Below are 27,666 nucleotides of genomic sequence, written 5' to 3'. Positions count from 1 at the left end.
CGAGATCCAAACCCAAAAAAGGAATTTTTCAGTAAACCAGTACCACAGTTCTCCATTCTGGAACAGCATCTGACATGAGCCCCTTGTGCCTAGCCAGTTCATCATGATCAAGGTGAACCCTGGGCGGCCGAAGTGGAGTGCGTGAACTTAACCACTACGCCACTGGGCTGGCCCCTCGTCCTTCTTTTTGATGTTCAGATATTCCAAATTTGGCCAATCCTTTTCATGTTTCTCTGTCAATCTGTGAGGCTTTCGTCACTTTCTAGAAGAAACCAAGGTGACAAGGAAGGCCACTTTCTCAACAGTGGCAACATTGGGATTGAGGAGACCAGTGTTTCTTTGGAAGAGCTAGAAATATGACTGTGCTCCTTGAAAGACACAAAATGATCAAAATTTCATATGCATATCAGTGAATTACCATTGTAAGGGTCTGTTAGAGCCCCTCAGCTGAATTTCCATGTTGAGAGTTTAGCAAAGTAATGTGGTAGACTGAACACTAGCCCCCAAAGATACCCACATCCTGATCCCTGGAATCTGTGAGTGTTATCTTATGTGGCAAAAGGGGCTTTGCAGGTGTTAATAAATTAAGGATATCGAGATGGAGAGATTATCCTGGATTATGTGGTTGGAGCCTAAATGTATTCACAAGTGTCCTTATAAAAGGGAGTCAGAGGGACATTTGACAACAGAAGGTGATGACTGACTGAAGGAAGATGGTATAGTGCTGGCGTCAAGGGTGAGGGAAGGGCCCCGAGCCACGAGATGCAGGGAATGCGGCTCTAGATGCTGGAAAAGGCCCGGAAACAGCTTCTCCTCTTGAGCCTCACCCTGATTGCGGTCCAGGGAAACTGATTTCGGATTTTTGATCTCCAGAATTGTAGAGGAGTGAGTGTGTGTTGTTTTAAGCCACTAAGTTTGTGATAATTTGTTCGATCAGCAACAGGAAACTCATATAACTGTGTCTTTTTGTCAGTTGTCAGTGAATTCAGGTTAACTACTCTTATGCTAGAAAAATGTATACTGAGACCATCAATGTCTACAGCTTCTCTTACCTCTTGAAGAGACTTCCTTAAAGCAGCCTTCACAGAAGGGAGTTTGCAAATCTGGTGCCCTAGTCAGCCCCTGCCCCTCCAACTGTTACTTTAGCACTTTGATAACAGAATTTACTCTCGCACTGGTGAAATGTGGGGGCACTTTGGTGAAAGAATTTCCTTGTGGATTATCTGGTATCAGAATTTCCCAGTATATGTTAGGCAAGCTGATTTTAGGTAATATGTAGAGAAACAGTTTACATTTTAATAGTTGCATATTTCAACGTGTGATAGAAATAAAAATGACTAGCATTTGAAACCTGTGATTTCACAGTAATATAAAATTTTCTTTGTCAACTCGTATAAGCAGAAAAATAATAGTGAGTTGATGTGAAGGAAAACATTAGGCATATATGATCCAGGTAAAATATGAACCTGGCAGAAAGTTCTGAAGGTGGCATTTGAAATGCTGACGTTTGGCAAACACCGCTCTAAGAAGACTCTTTTGTTCGCGTCTGGGTTGCTGTAGAGTACTTGCTTGGTATTTGGCCTCATCCTAGTACAGTGCCCAGTGATTTAACACGTGCGCCCTTTCCGCTTGGCCCTCCTGGTGGTGAGATCACATGTTAGACGAATGCTGGGATCAGAAGATCTGCTGAAATGATGCCTTCCAGCCCTGCGAGCCTGTAACTGTGTAAGGTTTTGGCTGTGGCCGGAGTGATGTCGTCTGATGCCGCACCCGTGGAACTTAAATAGGCTTGCCATTTGAAGGAAGCAAGACAGGCAGAAACTGCATTCCTTTAAAGGAAATAGAAAATGACTCGAGGTATAGGGAGTTCCTGTTACTGCTTGGCGGGTGGCAGGTTACACCTCGGCAGGGCGACGCCCCGAGCCACTGCCCAGAGCTGTATCCCAGGAGAGCTGTGCCCAGGACTGCGAGTGCGTTTTTCTGTGCCACCAGGCACTTTGCAGGTCTAGCAGGCTTTTAGGAATTGACATGGGAACCAAACCCCCTGCCCCCAAATTTGGAATGTAGGTACACGTAAATGTCAGGTGGGGAAACGGTTTTCTCTAAGTGGCTGTGCTGCTTGGGTTTAAATTTTCCCTTTAATGAGATTTCATTCAGTTGACCTGACCAGCTGCTAGGATTAGTGGAGTGGCTTCTCAAGTCTGCATTTCATTCACAAATAAATTTGTGAATTACTTAGTCTCAGAGAATCTTAGGATGGAAGGGAGTTGCTGAGGCATTCCCTTCTCCTCCCCCTGCCATCTTTTCATCTTTTGGAAGAACTCCATTTAGTCATCTCTGAGGCCTTCTGGAAGGTGTAAATTCTCTTGATATGCAAAATCAGCAGCAGCAGTACCGACTCATCTTTCCTCTGCACACGTGTGCACATACGTACATTTTACACACTGGCTCCATGACTGTCCTTTATCTAGATTAAATAACCCTTTTGTTTTCCTAATAAGATAAGGCCTTATTAAACCTAGTAAGGTCTTTTCCCTAAAGCTAAAGCAATATATTTTCTTCTTTAGTACATTCTCCAGTCACTCAACAAATGCTGAGTGCCGATTATGTGCCAAGCACTGTGCTAGAATCCATACATACAACCATGGTAAAAAGACATGACTTCTGCCTTCCTGGAGCTTTTGTTCTAGTCGGGGAGGCAGGTATTAGGCAGATACCCACACAGATACCCAGTTAGAGATCATGGTAAGTAACAGAGAGAGTACTAGAGAACATGTAACCAGAGAGCCTGATTTAGTTTAGGATTAGGAAAGCCTTCTTCTGGGAAATGATATTTGAACTGGGTTTTAAAGGGAAGAGCATTTCAAACAGAGGGAACAGCATATGCTATGGAAAGGAGTATGACATGGTTGAGAAACTTGGGAGAAGGCCAGTATACCCAGAGACCAGAGAGCATGGGGAGATGAGAGAGGAGAGCAGGCTGGGTGGGAAGGCAGGATCACTGCATAGGTGTGACCATTGCTCTGTACTATACAATGACCTAAATATCCATCAGGTTAGTGTTACCAATTATGTACCATCACTCAATTTTCTACTTTATCAATCCTGTAATTTGAGATTTTTTTATTTTTTTCCTTTTTCTCCCCAAAGCCCCCCGGTACATAGTTGTATATTCTTCGTTGTGGGTCCTTCTAGTTGTGGCATGTGGGACGCTGCCTCAGCGTGGTTTGATGAGCAGTGCCATGTCCGCGCCCAGGATTCGAACCAACGAAACACTGGGCCGCCTGCAGCAGAGCACGCGAACTTAACCACTCGGCCATGGGGCCAGCCCCTCAATCCTGTAATTTTACCTATATAATTTACTTAAAATAAGGGAGATATATCTATATGTCTATATTTTTTGCATTGTCCCACAACAGTTAGCATATCTAAACTGAGGGTATTTAGCCACTTTTGGGTAGAAGAAATAACCCCATTGACATGGGACATTTATTCATTCAACAAATATTTACTGAGTAATAGCTGCATGTGTGGCCCTTTATATAGTGAAAAACATTAGTAACTAAAAACAAGATCCCCTTCTTTACTGCTCTCACAGTCTAGCTGGGGGAGACACATTAAATAAATACACTCCCAAATCAAGGTATTTTCTCAAATTGTGATAAGTGCTATCAAAGAAAAGCCCCGGCTGCTGTGGCAGGCGATACCAGGAAGGTCTCATTGTGAGTGGTGGCCGAGGTTTCGGGAACGGGCCGAAGTTGGCCAGTGTAAAGGGGTAGCGGGCAGTCGAAACATTCCAGGGAGTGCCAGGGCATCTCATGTGAGGCCTTGGAGGCTGGAGAGAACCTTCAGCGTTGAGAAATTAAAAGAGGGCGTTTGTGGCTGGGAAGGAGTGAGTAATGAGGTGAAGGTGCCGAGCTGAAGTTGTGGAGAGATTTGGAGCCAGGGCTGGGAAGACTTCACAGTGTGGACACCTAGTAGGCCCTGAAAATTACAGAATTTATATTTTCCTGGGAAGGACTCTGTTTTTTTTAGCCACAATCAACAGTCTTAGTCAGGAAACAGCTATGTTAACAGTGATTTTGAACAGGCTTTTGGCTTCATGCTAATTTTTACTATTTCTTCTTTTCAAATAAACTAAAGGCTATACATCCTTTTTCAAATACTGCTTCTCCACTCTACAGATATTGATATTTATTGCTTTTATTATCATTTACTCTGTTATATTTTCTAATTGCCTTTGATTTTTCTCTTTAACTCATTGTTTCTAAGTTTTCAAACATTTGCATTTTTAAACCATCTTTTTGTTGTTGATTTCCTCACTGAGTTGTGAAGGGATCAGGGAATTATGTTCTCCGTGATCTCGGTTCTTCTGGACTTAGGATCTCCCGCGAGGTTTCGTATCGGCTGTGGTCGGTGACTACTCCATGTGTGCCTGAGGAGAATGTGTAGTTTCCAGCCTGGGAAGACAGGGAGACATCTAATAGACACTTAGTAGATCAGGCTTGTGAATTCTGTTGTCCACGTCTCACATGTCTTTACTACCTCTCTGCTTCCTCTGTCAGTTTCTGAAAGAGGTGTGATAAAATCTCCTTCAGTGTTTGTGAATTTAGCAATTTTTCTATGTAATTGGATCAGTGTTTTAAAAAATATTTTATTTTTCCTTCTTCTCTCCAAAGCCCCCCGGTACATAGTTGTATATTTTTAGTTGTGGGTTCTTCTAGGTGGCATGTGGGACGCCGCCTGAGCATGGCTTGATGAGCAGTGCCATGTCCACGCCCAGCGTCCAAACTGGGGAAACCCTGGGCCATCAAAGCAGACCGCATGAACTTAACCACTCGGCCACGGGGCTGGCCCCCCTCAATTTTTTATTTTATAAATTTCACGGGAAGGTTATTAGGTACATATATGTACATGATAATTTTTGGAAGGAGTGGTTATCTTTTTATCATTATGGAAATATCTCTTTATCTGTAATGCTTTTCACCTTTAGGTCTATTGATCTGATATTAACATCACTCTCCAGGCTTTCATTTGGTTAATGCTAACTACTACAGGCATGCGCCGCATAACATTTTGGTCAACGAAGGACTGCATATACAATCGTGGTCCCATAAGATTAGTACCATATAGCTTGGGTTTGTGTAAGGACACCCCATGATGTTCACACAACGATGAGACCACCTAACGACACATTTCTCAGAAGGTATCTCCGTCGTTAAGCAACGCATGGCTGTATAGTGATTCTCAAACTTTGTGGTCTAGGACCCTATGTATTCTTAATAATTGTTGAGAATGCCTGGAAACTTTGGTTTATGTGGGTTTTATCTATCAATACTTATTGCATTAGAAATTAAAATCAGAGACAATTAAAAATATTTAACTCATTTAAAAATAACAATAATAAACCATTATGTTAAAATAAATAATTTTTATGAAAAATAGCTCCCAAATATAAATAGCTTAAAATAGCAAACACCACTTATATTTTTTATCTTTCAATGCATGTCCGTTGTGGGTCAGTGGCGGGCATTGTTACTTCAGATTCTTGGCTGATAGAATAGTCCCCATTCAAACATTGCTGGTCTCCATGTCAGACAGTAAGAGAACTCTGGAGGACCTTGTTCCTGTGGTTCAGTTCTCTGGTCCAGAGGTAACATGTCAATTTCATCCACAACTCATTGGTCAGAGCTAATCATGTGCCCCACCCAACCACCAGGAGCCGTAATCCTACCAGTATGTCTGGTTGAGGGGAGTGGGGGACCAAAAATACTGGCTGAACGGCGCAAATTAACATCAGAAGGGCAGTATGGAGCAGTTAAGAGCCAAATTGCCTCTGATACTTAGTAGCTACATGACCTTGAGCAAATTACTTAATCTTTCTCTGTCCCAACTTTCTCATCTATCAAATGGGGATTTTAGTGCTTATTTTAAAGTGTTATGAAGATGAAATGAGTTGATAATGTGTGAAGCTCTTAGAATAGTGCCTCACAAACACTCTAAAAGTGTTTTCCATTATTAACTCTGTTTATTCACAGTACAGACTTTTGGTCAAAATGGTAGAGTGAGCTAATGGGGAAGTCCCTCCCTCCCTTTTCCAAATACATGGAAATGTTAGATGAAACATTAAAAAAAATCACTTTACAATTCTTAGCTGAGCTTGAAAGCAAGAAAGGGAGTTCCTCAGGTGGCAGAAATGAAGGTGCTAACCCACAGCATGAGTGGACCTGAGGCCTCATGGCCCTCAGTTAGCCAAACCAGATACTTATCTTCGAGACTAGCGTTTTAACTCTCATAGAGAGATGGAATTGAGGCTGTGGTCCCTGTGCATTGTGAGGGGCTGAAAGTTGGCTCTCCATAGAAAGCCAGGATCTGAGAAATGGCAATTTTATGGGAAAACTAATTTTCCGCATTCCCACCTAAGAGTGAGATGCTGAGTTAGGCTGCCTACCTTGGGCCACAGCCACCCTTATTTTTCTAACATGCATACCTAAGTTTACATTTTCTAACAAAGTCTAAAGCAAATAAATATCTGAATAAATCAAGTTTAGTATTCTTAAACTTTGCTTCAAACTCCTCATCTTTCATATTGTTTTAAACCGAAGCCCTCTTTTTTTCTACAGTCAGTAGTTTATTTAGGTTTCCCAACACATTTTACTGATTTCTGTTGTAGTTGTTGTATCCATTCTATATTACTCAGCTCTTCTAACTGATTTTTTTTTTTTTAATTTTCAAAACTATGCTTTTAAATACCAAAAAGCTTTAATGCTCACAATTGCTTTTTTCCACGGAAGTGTTGTTTTTAAGGTTGTAAAATCTTTTAAACCTTTGAATGGTACTAGTTAGAACTATAAAATGTTCCTTCTTCTCCTTCCATTATTTCTGTTTCTTCTAGGTAACTTTTGGTTTATTCATCTCAATCTTTCTCTTTCGTGCTCTTATGGGCTGAATTACGTCCCCTCAAAATTCATGTGCTGAAGTCCTAACCCCTAGAACCTGAGAATGGGACTGTATTTGGGGCTAGGGTATTTAAGGAGGTGATTAAGTTAAGATGAGGTCACTAAGGTGGGTCCTGATCCAATGTGACTGGTGTTCTATAAGAAGAGGAGATTAAGACCCAGCCACAGAGGGAAGAGCTTGTGAAGACAGGGAGAAGAAGTCCTGTTGATACCTTGATCTCAGACTTCTGGCCTCTAGAATTGTGAGAAAATGAATTTCTATCGTTTAAGCCGCTCAGTCTTGGTACTTTCTTATGGTAACTCTAGCAAGCTGTATACATGCTATGCGCTTTTCCTTGCCTATCTGCTCATTCTTCGTTGACTTCCTATTTATGAGTAAAGGATGATGTCGATTACTATAGGTAGCTGGCATAGAACGCTGACTTTCTTTGTTCTTAGCTAGGTTTATTTACCCCTAAATCTTCCTTCTTGAATGGGAGGTCCGGCTCTGTACTCTGTGTAATGGGCAGGATATAGCAACAGGCACGCTTCCCCGTAAGGGCGTGTGGTTAGGTAGAAGAGGACACAAGCAGATTCAGGACCCTTTGCTCTAACGCTCACTCCAAAATTACTAAGGTGAGGAGAACTTTAACCTTGGGGTGACGTCTTTTATATATTGTATTTCTTCTCTCTTTCGTGTCTCATTCACTGGCCTGGACAGCTCCACCGTGGGTACTCCGCAGGCAAACCCTCCTCTCTAGAGAGAGCTATTGTGGGGACTCCAGCTGGGAGCCAGTGCTGCAGACTGCAGTCTACACAGGAGAGGGGTAAGGGCCAACTGGCTCAGCTGTTCTGTGGATAACTCTCCTCTCAGATGCCCTGATTCTTGCCTTACAGCCACCTCTTTGTAGGCCATTCCGTGGCTCCCAATAGCCATTGACTCCAAGCTTGGAGCCTCTCCAGGATTCCGTCAGAAAGAAAGAGCTCCTATCTGTAACTCTGATCGTGTATTTCAAGTTGCATTTTTTTTCAGTTTTGGCTTATTTGTCAATACAGTCCCAACTATCTTCTTTTTCAAAAGAAAGCCTTTAAAATGACTTATTCACTGATAACGCTCTTTTGTGTTTTCAGTGCCACCATGGATTTATTCTCCCAAAAGATATCTTTACTGACATTTCATTGTGCTCTTGGAAAGAAACAGGGCAGCCATGTATGCTTACTCTGCTATCTTGAACTCAAAGTCTCTCTTTTATATTTTGTACAAGGTCACAGTATCTATGGAAGTTGTTTTGCTGAAGCAGCTAGTGTTCTGGAAGCTTCAGTTAAATAAGTTTTTAGTATAGTCTGTGAACATCGTGCTCTAGGGCTTCTGTGATTTGAGTGACACCTCCAAGTTACCATCTGATATGTTTGTGGATGAATTTGCCTAAAGATAAGACAATGAGAGATATGGGAGAAGGTGATTGTTTTCCATGCACTTATAGTATTAAATACTTGGTGAATGCAAAATCAGTTCTTTATCTGAACATTCATTATTCCTCTCTAGGAAGGGGTCAGTTTATTGTAATGGGGGCTGGTGGGAGAGAGAGAGAGTGAGCTAGTGAGAAAAAGTGTGTTGTTCCAATAAGAATTGTCCAACACCAACTAGGTGTCCGATAGTTGAATTCAATTTTGACGCTAACTACCTGGAGTTAGCATCAGGCTCCACAGGTTTAGGGCTCAGTCCCACAAGACTGCACTCGCTTCAGATACCAGCCACAAGTCTCAGGTGTCCCAGGCTCTCTGCCCCAGTGGCTGCAAATACAGGATTCCTACGACTTCCGTACAGAGTTCATGGAACAACTTGCAGAACTCAGGAAAGCACTAGACTTATGATTACAGTTTTGTTTTAAAGGATACAACTCAGAAAAGCCAAATAGAAGAGGTACATAGGGCAAGGTCTCAGGGAGGGGGAGCCCGCAGAGTATCCATGCCCTCTCCAGGCATGTCGCTCTCCCAGCACATCAACATGGTCACCAACCCAGAAGCTCCTCAAACCTCGTTGTTGAGTTTTTATCAAGACTTCATTACATAGGCATGATTGATTAAATCTTTGGCCATGTGAAGAGCCCAGATCATTTGAATTTGCTGTTTCTGCAGAAAAGATACTCAGACACATACACAGTGTTTTTCATATAGCTTCGCTGCTAGCTTTAACTCTGATGATAGTTGGGTCCACGTTGGGTCACAAGGTCTTATTTTGCTCATCTGGCCTAGTGCCTCCTTTACCCCCTCTTCTAAGCCATCTCTTGGTCTTCATCCTGGCCGTGTGGCTAGTCTGAGAGGCCATCTAACTGGAGAGAGGCAAGGATTTTCCAAAGGAGAGGCTGTGGAAACAGTTGTCAAGGAAAAGGGCATTTATCCTCAGGCCCTAGGACAGCTGGCTTGGGTGACTCATCGGGCTTCCTTTCCCCTGGGCTTCACCACAGTTCCTATTTGACTTCCAAGAGGGAGGCTATCAGGCCAACTGAAGCAGCTGAACTAGAGAATGGATGGCAAAAAGCAAGCCAAAGGGAATCTTGAGGGAGAGGCCAAAGTGATCACAGATGCAAAGAGCTTGTCACACTGGAAGCTCCACTTCCTACCACTTTGGCCCAAAGATAATATTGTTCCTCCTCCTTGGTGCCTTTGCAGAAGGGAAAGCTGGAGCTCTCCTTGCAGGCTATGCCAGGGGTCTCCAAGACCCCTTCCAGGTTTGGTTATTTTCTAGGAGGACTCACAGTACTCATCTAAAATTTATTTATAGCCCCTAAATCAATACTCATGGTTCTTTTGCAATTATCCGTAGACGTGTGTAAGGAGATGAAAAATTTGAGTCATCCAATGCACACATTCCTAGCCAAGGTCAAACAAGGTGATGTTCTTCCTTTTTGTTTTTGCTCTCATACATAGATGACCAAAGGATGGAGACTTTAGCTCTGGGGCCAGTTGGATGGGGTTTGAATCCCAGCTCTGGCTCCTGTTAGTGGGGTGGGCTCAGGGAAATCACTTAAAACTTGCAAACCTCATTTTCTCTTTTGAAAAATAAAATAGAATTTACCAGGATGAGTTGTTTTTAAGATTTAAGGTTATAATCTGTGTGAGATAGATAGATAGATAGATAGATAGATAGATGGATAAACACATCTTTCCCTTGGGAACAGTGGTTCAGTATTCGCTAATTCCGTATTCACGGTGACTTTATAAAACATCACTACTGTGAATAACAAGAATCAACTCTAGTTATAATCATGGTTATGACTTATCACAGGAAAAGGATACAAAGCGAAATCAGCAAAGAGAAAAGGTACATGGGGAGAAGTCCGGGAGAGACCAGGTGCGAGCTTCCAATGGGCTTCTTCCAGTGTAGTCACATAGGACATGCGTAATCCCCGCAACAGTAAGTGGTGACAACACCTGCGAAATGTTGCCAACCAGGGAAACTCTAACAGAGACTCAGGACCTAGGGTTTTGTGAGGGTATTGGTCATGAAGGCACCCTCTGCCTGGTGTGTTCCCAAATTTCAGACTCCCAGAAGGAAAGGAGGTGTTCAACATAAACCATGTAGTTCACAGTTTAGGAACAGTGATCGCTCTTATCAGTTAATGGTGGGAACCCTCCCCAAATCCAAGCTCCCCAACACCAGCCAAGGGCCAACTTTGTAAGCAGGTAAGAAAAGCAGTTCTGCCTGGTGTGTTAACTCGTTTCTGCACAGAGGCCTAGACCAAGTATGATTTATTTATCATGTTACTCTTCTCTGTGATTGGAGGATCTGTGAAAGAATGACAGTGCTGGATTCCTGAGAAAAGTGGGAGTGTGCTCTTCAGAAGGGAAGGGATACAGAAAGAAGTTGAAGGCCAGTGCCATTATTAAAGACTTAGCTGAGCTTGGCTTCTCTTGAGGAGTCTCAGACAATGTGCTTCTAAAAGTGGAAGTTGTGTAGCATATGGGGTGGTGAAAAGCATTGAAGAACTTTGGTAATAAAAACCAAAGCAGCAGGAAGGAAGTGGTCTGATTAGAACCAAGTGCTTAGGCAGGGAAAGACAGCCTAAGAAAGGAGCTGAAGCTGCTGAGCAGGAGTTGCAGTTGATTTAGAATCCTTTAAGGAGCTGGAGCAGGAAGGGAACTGGGTCTTGACAGTTTAGTTTGGGGAGAGACACAGTGTTCTCTTGCCATCTGGACAGTCCCTCCAGGAGAGAGAAATCATAGAGAAAACATTTTGAATGCAGTGATAAAGACCTTTTATTTTATTTTTACTATTATTACAATTGCTTCAATTGTTCAAACAGTAGTTTAGGAACTAGACTGACATAAAAGGAAAATAGTTCTGTTGACCAATTTGGTTGGTTTGAAATACATAAACACAACTTTAAAAAATTTTTATTCTGTACTAAAGAATTAACTAGTCATTTAGAGTATGTTTATTACCAGCCTTTTAGTGTATTTCAGTGGTATATTTAGTACATTTCAGTGGTAAGTGTTGTGTACCTATGAATAAGTGAACTTAGGGAGACCCCGTGTTGTTTCTGTACCCCTTGGGGTCATTTGGGTAGGGTGATTTAAGGCCTTGTATGCGGAAGTGACTCTCACCTCTGTTTCTGGATTCACTCCTAACTCATGTAAGATTGGTGCTATTAAACTCATTTTAAGCTTGGACTGTCTCTAGGAGTGGGAGTAAGGTGATTACTCATTTACTATTTTCTTTTGTTATCTAATCAAAGAACATAAGAGTAGCCGTTTTTGTCTTGCTTTCTTTTAAAGGTAATACTTTCTCTAGTACTTTTTCTTGCCAGAAGTGGGCAGAGAGTCTAGCAAGAAATAAGTAGTTGTGTTTATGGGAGATATGTTTCCGGGGGTGGGGGGACCATAGAGAGATTGGGCTTAAATTAGTGGTTTGGGATGTAAATTACTGAGGTGATTGTATTCGATTTTCATCTTAGATCACTTGTGTGCATGTAACCTGGCTAATACCACTATAGTTAGTTAGGTGTCATTTTCCATGTGAAGAGAAGGAGACATGGAGCATCTTCAGGGTTGTGTGTGTGAGAGAGACAGACAGACAGACAGACAGAGAGATGTGGGTTCAGACTTAGATTTGAATAGGAATATATTTGATGGTCTAGGAGTTCACAATACATAAAAGTACCAGGTAAGGTACTGTTCACGCTGCTCAAGGGCATTTGTAGGCTGACCAGCTACCTCAGCTTGCCTCACTGAGAGTTCTGTTGTGCTCCTTTATCTGACTGGAGTAATGCCGAAGACCAGCCCGGCTGAGCTGCTCAGTCTTTTGCTAGGTAGAATTTTAAAGCCCCTTGGAGTGCAGGTTGTATCGAGGAGGAAAAGTACCAGGATAATTGTGAGAGCTTTTCTTCAGCCGCCTTGCTTGACTTGTGCCACTTACTGTGAAAATTGAGTATCTTTTTCTTATCCATAAAGGCTTTGAGTCACAGGTGGGATTCTCTTGAGAGCTGACTCAGGAGGGAGTTTAGTGTTCAGAATGTTTATTAGGGAGGACAAACGGGATCAACACCTGTGGGAGGGAGGCCGTGGAATCGGGATGGGCAGAGGGAGAAGCTGAGCTTGAAGACAGCCTCAGCCAACCCCATGGGGAGCTGTGGAGCCAAAATGGCCTTGCAGAGTTGGCCCATGTTGAATTCACATGGCTGGGACTTTATACCCCCATCTTGATCAGTCATTGGATGTGGAACGCCCTGGGAATAGCCTGACCTTGGGCAAGACAGCTCTTGAGACAATCCCTAAGGAGGCTGGTGGCTAAAGGCTACCTGCTGCCAGCACTCTCTGTGGCTGAGGCAAGAAGTCCTTCCTTGAAGGGGGAACTGGGTGGTGCATCTCCATTGGGTCCGCCACACATTCGATGTTGATCCATCAGTTTTAAGCATTTGAAAACTGTTAGGTCGACAGAGTAAGAAATCAACAGGTCAGGTGGGGAGTGAGTTAACTAGAATGCAAGTTTCTGGAAGTGGTTGACCCATACCCAAAATGTCTGCAAGGTATTTATAAATCGTTGAAATTAAACCAGTATATTGCTTCTATCCTATTTCTAACTGTAGCTTTGTTAGTAACAATAAAAATATGGAACAGTGTGGCTTTTCACCTTTAGCTTTCAGAGTTAAGTGTGTGTTATTATGGGAACTGTATATTTTAGGGCCTTCTGTGTTTAAAAATTCTTATTCAGTCATAGCTTGTTCAAAAACAATTGGAATCTGTCAGCCGGATATAAAAGATTCTCTTCAGGAACCTGTGAAATAAGAATAAAAAGCCCAAACCCTGTAGAAATGATGGCTTTGTTTTCTGTGCACCGCTGTCCTACTAACTGCTGCTTCTGCGTCGCACCCCTTTTACTTTGAAAAAGAAAACCAGTCAGAGTTTATAGTTTTATTCTCTTAAAAATTTCACACTTCATTGGTAATTCTTACTATTAATTAATTAACTAATGAATTAACGAAGGGAAAGATGAAACTGGCAGATTCTGACATGAGGCTGGTAAACTTCCCCACAAGAAACCTCTTAAAGAACCCAGCTCTCAGTTCAGTTGGAAATAAGAAGGTTTTCCTTAAGAATTAGCTTTTATGCTCTCTCTGCCTTTTAAAATAAAGTAATCAAAAGGTACAAACTTCCAGTTATAAGATAACTGAGTACTAGGAATGTAGCTTGCAACGTGACTGCTGTATGTTACATAGGAAGGTTCTTAAGAGAGTAGATCCTATGAGTTCTCATGACAAGGAGATAATTTCTTTCCTTTTTTTTCTTCCTTTTCTTTTTAGTGTATATATATGAGAAGATGGATGTTAGCTGAACCTATTATGTTAATCATTTCACGATATATGTAAATCAAACCATTATGCTGTATGCCTTAAACTTATACAGTGATATGTGTCAAGTATTTCTCAATAAAACTGGAAAAAAAAATAGAACAAAATAACTCCTTCCTAAGAAGTGTTTTCTTGTGTCTAACATTAACTCAAGATCCAACTGTGAATTAGCAGTTGTTAAAATATTGAGGGATGGTATTTGCTGTGTTGGATAAAAGGCCCTTGAAGTGACCGGAACAACATGGGTCAGAGCAGGTGACCCCCGGACTTATCTTCCCCCACCCTGAGCCACTCTGGAGAATGGGGTGAGCACCGCAACTTTGGCCCCTTCTCAGAGGAGAGGGCGCCCCCTGCACTTCAGGGAAGCCGGAGCGTGTGGAGGCCGCTGCTTGGGATACCTCCGTGGTTTCCTTTTCTTCCCCTTTTCCTCTTCCTTTTCCAATGTGCGCCCTTCTCCAGGAAACTCGTCTCCCCACAACTGAAGGAGCACACCTCCCACTCCTCAAGGAGACGGGAAGGGTCGTCCTCGCTGGTCTCCTCCAGTTACGGTGTTGTCAGTGAGTGAGGGAGCGGATGGGTATTCACTCTGTTCCCTAACCTTGGAGGTAGGGGAACCTTTACGTTTATCTTTACATTATTATAAAATCCAGAAGGGGCGGCGCTGTGTTTCACCCCACGGAGCATGCAGCATAGCCTTAGTGATGAAGAACAAGACTCAGGCAAATTACTTAACTCGTCTCTGTGCCTCGGTTATCTCGTTTGTAAAGTGAGAAAATAGTAGTACCACCTCCCAGGGTTTTTGTGAAGATTAAATGAGGTAAAACATATAAAGGACTCAGCGCACTGCCTAGCATATAGTAAGCGCTCAATGACTGTTCCTTGTGATTATCATCGTGCTGATTCCTTGTGCTCCGTAGGTGGTCAGTGGAGGTTTGTTGAATCGAGCTTCCACTGGTTCTCATGGAGCCACTGGGCCACCCACTGTCCCTATTAACCCTCTCGGGCCGAGGAGAAGAGTCAAGGGCATATTGGACGCAGGTCTGTGTCACTTTGTGGTTGGAAACAAGTGTGGGGATTTAATATCACTGTACCTTTTAGGATGAAACTGGCTAGGAATCTGTAATCTTCCTTTTGAGTTTTTATTGTTTTATATAGAATTTGAAGAGCTAGCAAAACATCTCTCCAGTGCTTATTTCCACACCGTGTGTTGAAATGTCAAAACGTTAGGCCTTCTCAGCAGCCAAAGTGTCTTTCATCTCGGAAATAGTACTTAATTTATCTTCCAAGGTGATTAATGAATTTAGTCCACTCTTTGGAAATGGGTGCTGCCCACGTATTTTCCAAGACTGTCCTGCACAGCCCATAACTATTCGTGTTTTAACATTTCTTCCATCTAATTTTCCCCAGGGTTTTTTCCCCCCTTTTCGATGAACATCAGGACATGAGAAGGGGGAAAGAATCTTGAATAGTATGGGAGTTAAGAACAAAGGCCTTGGAATTGGAGAGACCCTGTCACCCCATTCTCTAGCTCTGTGAGCAAGAGCAATTTACTTAATGTTTCCAAGCTTTGTTCCCCATATGCAGACCAGGGATGATAACGCCTACCTTATGGGCTGTGAGGATTAAATTAAATAGGCTCCTGCGTACGCGGTGCTTAGCACAGTGACTACCTCCAGGTCAGCCCTGGAAATCCTCAGTAAATGGCAGCTCTTGTGGTTGTTAACAGTACTCAGCTATCGCAGGGCGCTGTTCAGTTTTTCATACTCCGCGATGACAGGCGTGCTGCTTGAAGAAATGTTTGAACTCGCCTTTTTGAAAGTTCAGTTTCTCCAGGTGATCCTGCACACCTGTGATATGGCTGATCTCAGGGTATAAATTTCTCCAGCGCACAAAATTTCCTTTTCACCACGCACAATTCATTCCTGATATTAGTCACTGAACTTGGAACCTTCTGGTTTTGATTGGCTAGTCAGGGTTCACTGAGGCAAATTCTTTCCTGAGATTGCTCCATATGTTCAGGAAAGGGAGTGTTTGTGAACTGCACAGGCACTGATGTAGACGCGAAGCCAGGAGACAGCAGTATGTTGCCATTTGCAGCTACTCCCGGTGGACAACTGGGCAGGATGATTAATATTTTAGCATCTTTGTTCTTTCTGTTTAGTTATAACACGAGAGCTGTTTAAATCACTCTGAAAATAGCATGCCTGACATTTCTCCGGTTTAAAGAAAAAAAAGCAACCTGAAGTAATAATCCTCTGCTTATTACCGAGGAAGTGTTTTTCGGGAGAAAGGAGAGAAAATTGGATGACTTCGGGGAGAAGAATAATTCTGAATAGCTTCATGGCGGAGAATACATTAAAACCTAAAACGCTCAAAGGCATGACCAAGAGTGTGTATTTAAGAGGCTGAGACTGGCATCAGAGGGCACTTGTGTTCCGTCGCTGGTCCCTGCGTCTGGCTCCCACACTTGTTATTTGCCCACTTCTGACACTCTTCACTTAAGACACACACTTAAGATTTTTCAGCACACAGAGCCCTCCAGGATTCTCTCTCTTGTGCTTATTAGTAAGTCCTGGAGACCAGAGATCATGGTTTGATTTCATCTTTAAATACTTTTCCTTCCTTCTTGTGCGGTTTTGTAAATCTAAAGGAAAAGCTGCTCAGCAGTGACTTACTCACCCTACTCTGTGTAAGGCGTGGAGCGAAGTTCAAGACCTGGTTTAAGGATTCTACCCAGCATAGACTCATAATACAGGTGTAAACGTTTGCCTTGTGTCATGGCTGTATTCCTAAAATAATTGCGTGTCGTAATTGAAAGATCATAATTGCAGCTCATAATTTAAATCCCTCAGCATACTTTTCTATTTATGGCAATGCCTTAGAAAATCTTCTAAAGTAACTACTCTTTTTGATAATTGCCTCTTGCAGCTGCTGATTTTTAAGAATTAGATTTAAGAAAGGTATAAAGCATATATGGTGGTTGTCTCAAATCTGAGTATTTCAATCCTATGATAAACAAAATATTTGAGTTTGAATTGGAGAGTTAAAATTATTTTGATTTGGAGGAAAGAACTTAATAGTAAAAAAAAGTCTCTTAATGAAATAGATTTCAGTGATACCTTTTATTAGTAATTCTGTAGTAGGGAAAAAACATATGATTGTTGCTGTGTGTTGGGTGCCTCCTCTGTTCCAGGAACTGTTCTTCCTGGGTTATGTTAAGTGTTGTATTTAATCCTCACAGCAGCCCTGTGAGAGTCAGTGCTATTTGCATTTTACAGATGAGAAAACAGAAAACTGATACTCAGAGAACTGAATAGTTGACTAAGGTCACAGCAATAAAGTGGCAGAGCCCACTCAGGCCCTACACCATGAGACCAGTCAGGCATAGGGATGTGTTCTAGAATGGGATTCTTTTACATTACTCCTCTGGGAGACTGTCTTCCCTTCTTGGTAGAAGACCAGGGAGATCTTGCTTTACCCCCTTTAGTACCCAGGTTGAATAGATATTTCTTCATTGGACTTTATAGGGCAGTGGCCTCCATCTTGGGTCCCGATCTTCTGGTGCCTTGGGGTATGGTCAGCTCCTCAGCTTAGACGTTTCTCTAGCTAGTTCTCTGGCTCTCTTCCTTGGCTATATTGCTCCAGTGTAGAGGAATCAAGAGGGTGCCCAAGCAGTCCCGCCCCGTTCGGACTCACTTTGTTGAAAGGAACATTGTTCCCAGATAGTTGTTATTTAGGGTTTCATTGTATGTTTCATCATTCCACATATCCTTTTCCTGATAGAAGTCCTTGAAAGGGAAAAGAACTCGGGGTTGAAATGAGGTTTTGTTCTCAGTTCAGTCACAGATGATCTCTGCTTTGGTTTGCTTAAAACCGTTATTAAGCTACTAGGTTAGTTGTCTTCAGTAAGTTGCTCAGGGCTTCCCTGCTGCTTTCTCTGTTGACTTCAAGTTTACCTCCGTAAAGGCCCAATGCTCTGGGCTTGCTCCCTATGTGACTGGGCAAGAGACTGATTTGCGCCCCTCTAGTAGGACCAGCCACCATGGCTTTGTTCCTCCTGACTCCCTCACCCACTTCCCACAGGCACTCACTGTGCAAATGCACACTCTCTCCTTGCATTTGGATCTGGATGCTTGGCTATCCTTTGGGCTTGTTGTGAATCTTGTCTTACTGGGAAGGCGAGGCTATCTCTTCTTCACTTTATATTGACTTCTGTCTCTATTTCTAGCTCCCAAAGGAGCCATGTATTGATAATTTCCTAAGAGGAGAGAGCTAGAATCTAGGGTGGTGGTGGGTAGAGGGTATGTGCCCTTGGAAAAAGTTCCAAGTAATTCTGATACACACCCCGGTACCATCCTACCCATTCTGAAAATCACCCCTCTCCACATTGACCTTCTGCATTGCCTCCATCTGCAGTGTGGGATTCTGTGGGCCGGCTCATATTTTGGACTGGTCTGTTATTTGGATCTGTCAGGGAAGATAACGTTTTTTTCAGGAGCTGTGTACATGGTGAAAAATACACAGTTTTCCTTCTAAAGAACTTTTATTTTACCTGGAAATGTGATTATTTATTAAAAAATAATTACAATACATAGAGATCAGAGCTGTCATAGAGGTAGGAATGCTGTGGAAAGACTACAAGGCAGTTTGCTCAAAAGCAGGGATGGACAACATTTTTCTTTCCTAGGCTGTAGATGCACAGGAAAAAAGCCCCAGTTGATGGGCAACTTAATAAGTTTATGGTGGTAATTAATTAATTTAATCTTTTTCTTTTTAAAGATTTTATTTTTTCCTTTTTCTCCCCAAAGCCCCCCGTTACATAGTTGTATATTCTTTGTTGTGGGTCCTTCTAGTTGTGGCATGTGGGAAGCTGCCTCATTGTGGTTTGATGAGCAGTGCCATGTCTGCGCCCAGGATTCGAACCAACGAAACACTGGGCTGCCTGCAGCGGAGCGCGCAAACTTAACCACTCGGCCATGGGGCCAGCCCCTAATTAATTTAATCTTACTATCCCCACATAACAGCTGGGGAAGGGGAGGCTGAGGCAGTTGAAGTATCTTGTCTGAAGTCATAGGGCTACTAAATGTCAAAACCAGGATTGGATCCCAGATCTGTGTGATGACAAAGTATGTTCTTTTAACCACGGTACATATTTACTGCCTCTCTACATAGTAAAAATAAGTTATTGTGAACGTAGTAGCATTTTTAAAAGATATTTGTGATACAGATATGACTATTCTTGTCCGCACCCTACGCCCAAAAAGGAATGAGAGTGAGAGCACCATGCAAGAATTGGTGAATGTTGTGATGTGATTGTAAAGGGAGGAAACAGTTGCAGTCCCGAAAGCTAAAGAAGCAGTCCCAAAATGTGAAAAAAAAATTTTTTTTAACCATTGTTTATAACCAGAAGCCCATGCATCTGCTTTATCTTTCCTGAAGATGTTCTACTCTACTACAAAATGAAGAGGCTTTGCCTCTGGCATCACATGATATTTGCTTGTGTGTCTTGATTAAGCCATTGTCTCTCAACCCCAAACACACCCTCTGTGCTCTCCTTTATGATGCCGGAGCTGGCGCTCTGCAAGCCACGTTTCTGCCTTGCCAGCTGGCTTCCTATTAAGCTCTGCCAGTGGAGAGTGCTAGAAGGATGCTGCACGGCTGGAGGACACAGAGGGACGTGCACCTTCCAGTTTGCTTCCTGCCTGCTTGCATCACACAAGCAATGCTTTTTCACCTGGCAGCAGCAATGCCTTCCTGAAGCAGCAGCTGACTTCAGTTTGCAATTTTCCAACACTTGCAGAATCGGCCTCTTTAGGTGCCCTCCAGACACGAGCACCAGCGGAGCAGCACCTCCTCCTCAGAAGCTTCAGTTTCATTTCCATAGAGCCCACCTGCAGGCTCCTGATTTTAGTAATTTTACCTTATTCCTTTTGCTACCTGTAGTGCTTCCATGATACTGAAGAGTTGTGTTTTTACCCTGTCAGTCACCTAGTTAGCAGCTTTATAGCTTGTTAACAATTCTCTATGTTAAATTCTCTCTGTTAAAATAACTGGTGTGATTTTTGTCTCCAACTGGGCCCTGACTGATACTCCTATACAATTTCTGGTGCTGAGCTTCAGCTCCATTTCATCGTTTGTCAGTGTCTTCATCTGGGAGAGCAGTCCTCTAAGCCTCAAAGGCGTGCTCATACTGTATTGGGAATGCTGGATTTCTGACGGCCTTTGAGGAGCAAGAGCGTGACAACACACTCGAAGTTAGGGCCTCTAGTCTGTTTTCTAGCAAGCCATAGGGTGGGCTTCTCAAAGTCATGATTATTTTTGACGACACTGTCATAGTGTCAAAGGGTCTTCTTTTGGTAGAAAACAACAGATTTCAACTCGACTCTCCTGTCCTTAATAGCCAACATCTCTACATCTACATCTCTGTATAAAATAGTCTATACAGAAGTATCTGTAACTATAATAAATAGTAAAATTCAAACTGAGCCTGGGTTTCCTTGGTAAAATCGGTTTAATACCTACCTCACAGGGTTGATGTGAGACTAAGCAAGATGACATGTAAAACATCCAGCACAGTACTGGACCTCCAGTTTTAAGTAGTCTCTAGTGATTATCTTCCTTTCTTGGCTTTTGCCACCTTATAGTGAACATGATGGCTGACTCTCTGACAGCCATCCCAAATTATTAGTCTGTGCCAGTTACACTGAACCTAATCTCCTTGTCAAAAATTGGATTGATAATGGGTAAGTGACCCATCTCAGCCAATTATACATAAAGGAGAACCTGTTCTAGGGTATCTGGCAAAGGTTTTCTCTCCTTCTAAGAAAGAGAAACAAGAAAGAGATGGCTCCCTTTTCTTCCTCTGGAAGGTATGTCTGGATGTAGTACTTAGAACTACTCTAATGACCATTTTATGACTGTGAGAGGAACCAGGCTGAGGGCAAAGCCCTCACGGAGGCTGCAGGAGCAGAGACTGTGGTAGGCTGAATAATGGCTCCAAAGATTCCATGTCCTAGTCCCTGGCACCTGTGACTCTGTCACTTTACATGGCTAAATGGACTTTTCAGATTGATTAAGGGTATGGACCTCGAGATGGGGAGATTATTCTGGATTATCTGGGTGGGCCCAATGTAATCACAAGGGTCCTTAAAAGTGGAAGAGGAGGAAGGCAGGAGAGTCAGTGTCAGAGTGATTTGATGTGAGAAAGAATGACTAGTCATTGCTGGCTTTAGAGATGGAAGGAGCCATGAGCCAAGGAATGCAGGCAGCCTCCAGAAGCTGACAAAGGCAAGGAAATGGATTCTTCCCTAGGGCCTCCAGAAAGGAACACAGCCCTGCTGACACATTGATTTTAACCCAGTGAGACCCATGTCAGACTTCTAACCTCCAGAACTGTAAGAGGAGTTTGTGTTGCTTTAAGCCAGTAGGTCTGTGGTAATTTGTTACATCAGCGATAGGAAACTAATACAGAGATGAAAACAACCTGGGTACATTATAACTTTGCTGACCCTCTGAATCAGCCAACCCTGGAGCCTGAATTTCTCATCATATGAGACAGGCTTCTATGTTGTTTAATCCAGTTTGAGTGGGATTTTCTGCTGCTCGCAGCCTAACCTGTCCTGATTGATATATACATGCTTAGCAGAGTACTATGTATAAGGTAGACGCTGAGTATTTGTTGAATTGTGAAAAAATGTTGGAGCAAAACCCCAGAATCCACATCTAAAGAAGCAGGGCTGTTTTCTGATTCATACTAAGTGTAATAACTTAGAACTCTTTTTTTTTTTTAATAAAAGACACAAAAGATGTTTGGAAGGACGGATAAATTATTTGAATACTGAGATGGCCTGGAACTTCAGCAGGTGCACTTTCAAATTGCCAGATTCATTTCCTATTGTGACCTCCAGGCATCCAAATTCTCTTTTCCGAAATAACATTTCAGCACACTCTGTTAACATGCCAAGAAGTGATTATTTTTACAAATCCAGATGATTTCCTAATTTAGGATAGCTCAAGCAGAGTCAGAAATGAAGGGAAACATCGACTCTTTTTCCATCTCCACAGAGTGGGAACAGCCCCAGTACTGACTTTAGCAAATGTTGCTGACAACTATGAAAGCGGTTATCATTGGACAGCTGTTCAGTGGCCTCGGTGAACTCAGCTGGAGGCTCAGCCCAGTTTAAGATCAGAGAGGCCAAAGATCAAATGCTATTTCAGTTGGTTTCCAAGCCTTTTCTCCACCACTTCTTGGTTTCAAATTAGTTTTTATAATTTCTGCCCCAAAGACCATCCTGAGACCCACAGCCACCCTTTGCACTCACTGCGTCCCCTACCCCCCAAATACACTGCCTCAGTCTTGCCAGCTCCTCCACCAGCAAACTGTTTTTCTAAAGTAGGTGAAGAGCATGTACGTGGAAAAACAGTTCTCTTATCATGGCGGCCAACCCTGCCTGTCTAGTGGGGCCTCCTCTAATGGTTGCGTATTTAATATACTTAACATCCTTGGTCATGATGGTCCCTCCCATCGTGGATCTGGATCCTGTGTGAACCACAGTTGTATTGTTCGGGTAGTGGGGAGGGTGTGCTGGGGACAGTAGGTTGTACCCCTAGATCCCAGAAGGGGGCTGAGCTGTATACAACAGAGGAGTTCGTTGATACAGTTTTTCATACGAGAAATGGTCAGAACCCTAATTAGACTTATTGGTTGCAGACTTTCCCTTATAGTAGTAAGTTCTAAAGTTTTGTAAATAATTTTGAGAGTTTTGCATGGAAGATTGTGTGTGTGTATAGTTACCCTACGTTGTGAATAATGTTACAATGTGCCATCGGCAAAGTAGGCACAAGGACTATATTGCTAGATGTCTGTATTCTTGGCCAAATTTTGGGTTCCTCCTTCCCTTTTCAGTACCATGATGAGAATCTTCTATTTTTCACTCCACTGGTGTTTTAGTTACTTTCTACATTGTAATCTTTTCATTTGTCCTTTTTTTCACATCAATATGCCAAAATATTTTCCTTGCTATGCCTTCCCTAGTATCCCCAAAGCCGTCACTATTATTTATCTATTCTTGTAAAAATGCATACCTGAATGTATTTCCTTATTTTTCCAAAGAGAAGACTCCCCCCAGATTTCTTGCCCAACTTGGAATATAGATACTCTAAAGGCTATAGTTGAAATAATCAATGCTCTGCTTCTGCTATTCAGTTTGTTATTTAATTATATATATTTAAAATAACTTGGAAAACATGTTTAGAAATATAGCCTTTTCAACTTGAATTTTATGAAATAATTTTATTTAAACTCCTCCTCTGCATCTTTGACATCAGTGTTTTTGTCACTGAAGACTGTGTTAGAGCAGCATCCCACAGCTGACCCTTCCCCCTTTCTCAGTTATAATCCACACTTTCCTCTTGCCCCCCTAGTTGGGGCGAAGGCTTTTACGGAAGGATTCGGAGCGTCTTAACAATAAGTCCTCTCAGGAGAGCAAGAGACTCGTGGCATGTTGTATTTATTAATGCAACAAACATTTATCCAACAGCCCCTAGTTGCACTGTGCTAAGTGCTGGGTACGAAGATAAATTGGAATATGTCCTCCTGGTCTTCCCCCACTCCGAGGAATTTACACTCTAGTGGCGAAGGCAGCACTGTGAACAGAGAATTACAATATTTTACAAGAAAGACAGATAACAGGAGTTATAAAGTGCTGCTTGAAAATTCTACACAGTGCCTATCTTCCTATCTAATTCAGATCTGAACATGTATATTCTTTATATGAACGTTAGAGCATAGTCAGTGTTAATAACAATAGCATTTTCTCCACGGGGTAAATGTGTTTTTACTATAGCTGTGGCAACTACTCTGATTTATAGTTATCTTTGTTGGTTTTCTGGAATTTTACAATGATTTGGATGAACCCATACTATGAACCAGTATCAGTGAGCTTCAGGGCCTAGGAAATTAACCGTTTAGATCCCCACACCAATTTCTAGCCAAGTTGGGCCCTAGAAATGAGAAGGGCCTAAAAGAAGACTGAGATCCAGCCCATCCTACTGAGACATTTGATTGTCTGAGAGTTCCCACGTGGATTTTAACCTTGACGTCATCAGCAGCTGAGGGGGTATGGAAGCTCATTCGCTGAGAACCCTCTTCATGTGACGGGACCCTGCACGTGCTGATCTTTCGGGTGCTCACTTGTATCTGAGAGTCCCTGATGGTTGTGCTGCTGTCATCCAGAGAGCCAGAAATGGCTGTCAGTTTGGGAAGGCCATCTGCCCCATGTGTTCATTTCTTTGCTTGGACTTCATCAGGCTCAGCATCACCTGCAAAGTTCGGCCCTTGCTACCAGCCATCTGAACCTTTCAGAGCTACAGTGTGTTTTGAAAGACTAAGCCCCTCTCCTAGGAAGTGTTATAATTGAGTAACTGAGAACTGGTGTTTAGAAATAGGAACACGTTTATATTTAACTTAAGTTGAACAGAGATTTTTTTTCTGCATTTGGTAGCTAAATTCCATTAAAGATTGAAGAGAATTTTTTCCCCTGCTTCCCTACTTTCTCCAGCATCGGTTTCCTTCCCCACAAGCACTCTTGTGTTTGGAAGAAGGGAAGTAGAGCTAATCGATTCAGGTATTTCTAGGCAAGACAAAGGCTCCGACAAGAAGCTCTCAGGTACTGGGAATGTCTGGAGTGAAAATAAATTAAGGTGCTTAGAATAAAACGTCAAAGAAGATACCAGATTATGTTATAGTTACTACTGAGTAACTAGAATTTGAGTCACCTACCAGCCTGGTCATAATGATGACAAAATTGCCGTTGGGACATATCTTGTAGTTACTCGTTATTATTTGACCTTATTATTTGACCCCAGTAGAACAATTTATGCACCTTATATTGAGAGAGATTGCTATAAGTGCTGCTACATTTTAACCATAAATCATCAAAATAACTTAATTGGATTAAGAGAAATGCCTACATCAGATACAGCTTGAATTAAACCAAATAAGAAAAATGAAACAAACTATCAAACTCAAATTTTCTAAGCAGTGAAACTTTTCTTCATTTTTCCGAGAATTCAGGGACTCTCTGTGTACGTGTGTGTGTGTGTGTGCATGTGTGTATTTAAATTGCACATTTGTTTCTCATGAAGTATTCAAAAGTCAGTGGTCATTTGGGGGAAGAAAACCAACACCTTGGGTATTTTTCCATTCTTCCCTAAATACTCATTTTTCCTTGAAAGGAAAACTTAGAGATGAGTTTATTTATAAAGTTATAAAAATAATTTGGACATATGTATTGTAGGAGCTAAATTGTAACTGTTGGGATATGGATTCTAGTTATTTTTACCTGACACAAAGTATATAATATTTTAAGTTCTATAAGTCATTAGAAACCATGAACCCTAGCAGGGGCCATATCTATGTCAGAGGTGCTATTTTATTTAGAAAAATTGTGAAAACCATCGTACCCAAAGGGAATCAGTGCTTACTTTGGAAGATTACATTAAACATTGAAATGATGCCTTGTGCAAGTTCTCAAACCAGGACTGTCTGTCTTCATAGATAGCACACTTCGTAACAAAGCGTGAGATGAAAAAATGAGATGACGTTGACTTGTGTGACCCTCTTGTTTCTCCACAGGGAGATGGATTTAAGTAGAATCAGCTCGGACTACTCTTTGAGTCAAACTTTAAGAAGTTAATGGGATTCTGGTGAGGATTAGATCTGGGAAGAGGGCACAATTCAGAAGATAAATGCTGGAAGGGAGAGGTAGTATAAACAAAGGAGAGAATTCTAAAATATAACTCATGCTAGACATTTTGAGGGATAAAGTTCATGCAGGCACCATTGCTGTAAGATAGAGTGAGCAAGTGACGTAAGGCAGGCTGTCTGATCCATTTTTATATTCCTGGTGCTGAGCGTGGGGCCTGGGACACAGTCTGTGCTCTGCAAATGTTTGTTCCGTTGTTGGAAGCAAGGAGAAGCTTCCACTTGTGGAGGAAGGCCACAAAAGAGGCCTTGTTTAAGGATGTTGGTTGGACTTCCTCCTTTGGTGGTGAAGAGCACATATATGCACAAAATACTACTGAGATGGCCACCAAGAAATAAAGCTGCTTCATGACAAGCGCTGCTGCATGAGCACAGAAAAGATGCCGGTTTGAAGCTGATTAATGGGCCTTACCTTGCCACGTCATCATGCTGGTCCTTGCCAGAGTGGCAAAATTAATCAGATTTTTAAAAAACATCATAAATCATCCATTTATGTGATGCTAGGTAAAAGTGTGCCTGTGAACATTGGTAAAAATCAGAGGAGAATTTGAAGGAATGTCTATCATTAAAACATTAGCATCCTTTGTTACCCTTTTTTGTGTCTGTTAGGTTTCTTAAGTTATAATTTACATATAGTAAATTTTGTCCTTTTTTGGTGAAGAGTTCTATACGCTTTGATAAACATGTACAATCATGATATGGAACGGGTCCATCACCCCAAAAAGTTCTCGCATGCCCCTTTGTAGTCAGCTCCTTCTTCCGTCCCCAGCCCCTGGGCTTTGCTGATTTGTTTTCCATCCTTACAGTTTTGCCTTTTCCAAAATGGAATGTAAATGGAATTATACAGCATGTAGCCTTTGTATCTGGCTACTTTCACCAAATATAAATGCATTTGAGCTTCATCCATATTGTTGAGTGTATCAATAGTTTGTTCCTTTTTATTGCTAAAGAATATTCCGTTGTATGCCTGTATCACAATTTGTTTATTCATTCAGCAGCTGAAGGACATTGGGTTGTTTCCAGTTTTGGGCAATTTTGAATAAAGCCGCTGCAAACCCTTGTGTGTAGGTTTTTGTGTGAATAAGTGTTTTTATTTCTCTAGGGTAAATACCTAGGAGTAGGATTGCTGATTTGTATGGTCAGCGTATGTTTAGTTTTCAAAGAAACTGACAAACTGTTCTCCAAAGTGACGGTACCATTTGCATTCCCACCAGCAGCATGTGAGAATTTTGGTTGCACTTCATTCTTGTCAGCACTTGGTATTGTCATTTAAAAAAATTTTTAACCATTTTTAGTATCTCTTTAATAATTGGTTTCATTAATACTTTTCATGATGTATTCCCACCCTTCAAAAGGAAAATCTCTCTTTCTCTGAATAGTGAAAATTTTGCATTAAGGTCATTTAAAAAATAGAATGAATTCTTGTTATTTATGGTACCTATGGTCTCTGAAGTCACGGTGAACACTGAATTGTGAATACTGAGCCATTGCTCCTAGGGGAAGTACAAGGTTAGGTTCCCAGGAGACTCTGGTTACAACATTTTTGTCAACTGATCAATATGTAATCTTGTTTTAAGTGTTTGTGTTTAAAGACGCATTATTTAATATATTTTGTTAATTCATTAACGGTGAACTCCAGGTCAAGCGTCTGAACAAAGCTTCTGTAATACCTATGTTTTCTACATAAGACGCATCACAGCCTATGTTAACGGACCATTCTAAGCAAGCGAAATCACCAACAAAAAGCAAAAATGTGGAAAAAGTGGCACCAAATAGACCAGGAAACAGACACATGTTTACAGTGTGAACACTGAAACAGGAAGGCAGAGCGTCGTCTTGTTCCACCTCAGCTGGGAACGCACGCATCAGATGACGCACAGTTTTCCCTGCTCTCTGCGTGTCCAGGAATGTCTGCACAAGTGCCCCGAGTGTTGCTTGGGGTTACAAATAAATTTTAGAAAGTGGGCAAATTCACCTATGTTTTTATATTTTAGAAGTGTTTAAATTTAGTTCAATTTAAATAATGATTTGTAGTGATTTGGTTTAATGCCAAACTTAATTAAATATTTTTATTCCCATAAATTGACGAGAAAATTAACCTGCCAAACGAGGA

At 41.9% G+C, this 27,666-nt stretch overlaps 1 protein-coding gene across 4 annotated transcripts in view; it reads left to right on the top strand.

Annotated features, from left to right (window-relative positions):
* The window catches only part of STX8 (syntaxin 8), a 242,768-nt gene that overhangs the window by 69,212 nt on the left and 145,890 nt on the right, over positions 1-27,666 (top strand). The window contains exon 7 of one of the 4 annotated variants that reach the window (XM_070226536.1): positions 13,742-13,899. The exons of the other annotated variants lie outside the window; for them this stretch is intronic. Coding sequence (XP_070082637.1) covers positions 13,742-13,773 — 32 coding nt within the window. The 3' untranslated portion in view covers positions 13,774-13,899. Of the gene's footprint in view, positions 1-13,741; positions 13,900-27,666 lie in introns of those variants that run through there. 4 annotated transcript variants of the gene reach the window in all.

This window comes from Equus caballus, chromosome 11, assembly GCF_041296265.1.
Source record: "Equus caballus isolate H_3958 breed thoroughbred chromosome 11, TB-T2T, whole genome shotgun sequence".
Taxonomy (NCBI): Eukaryota; Metazoa; Chordata; class Mammalia; order Perissodactyla; family Equidae; genus Equus; species Equus caballus.
This window is presented reverse-complemented; position numbering and strand designations above follow the sequence as displayed.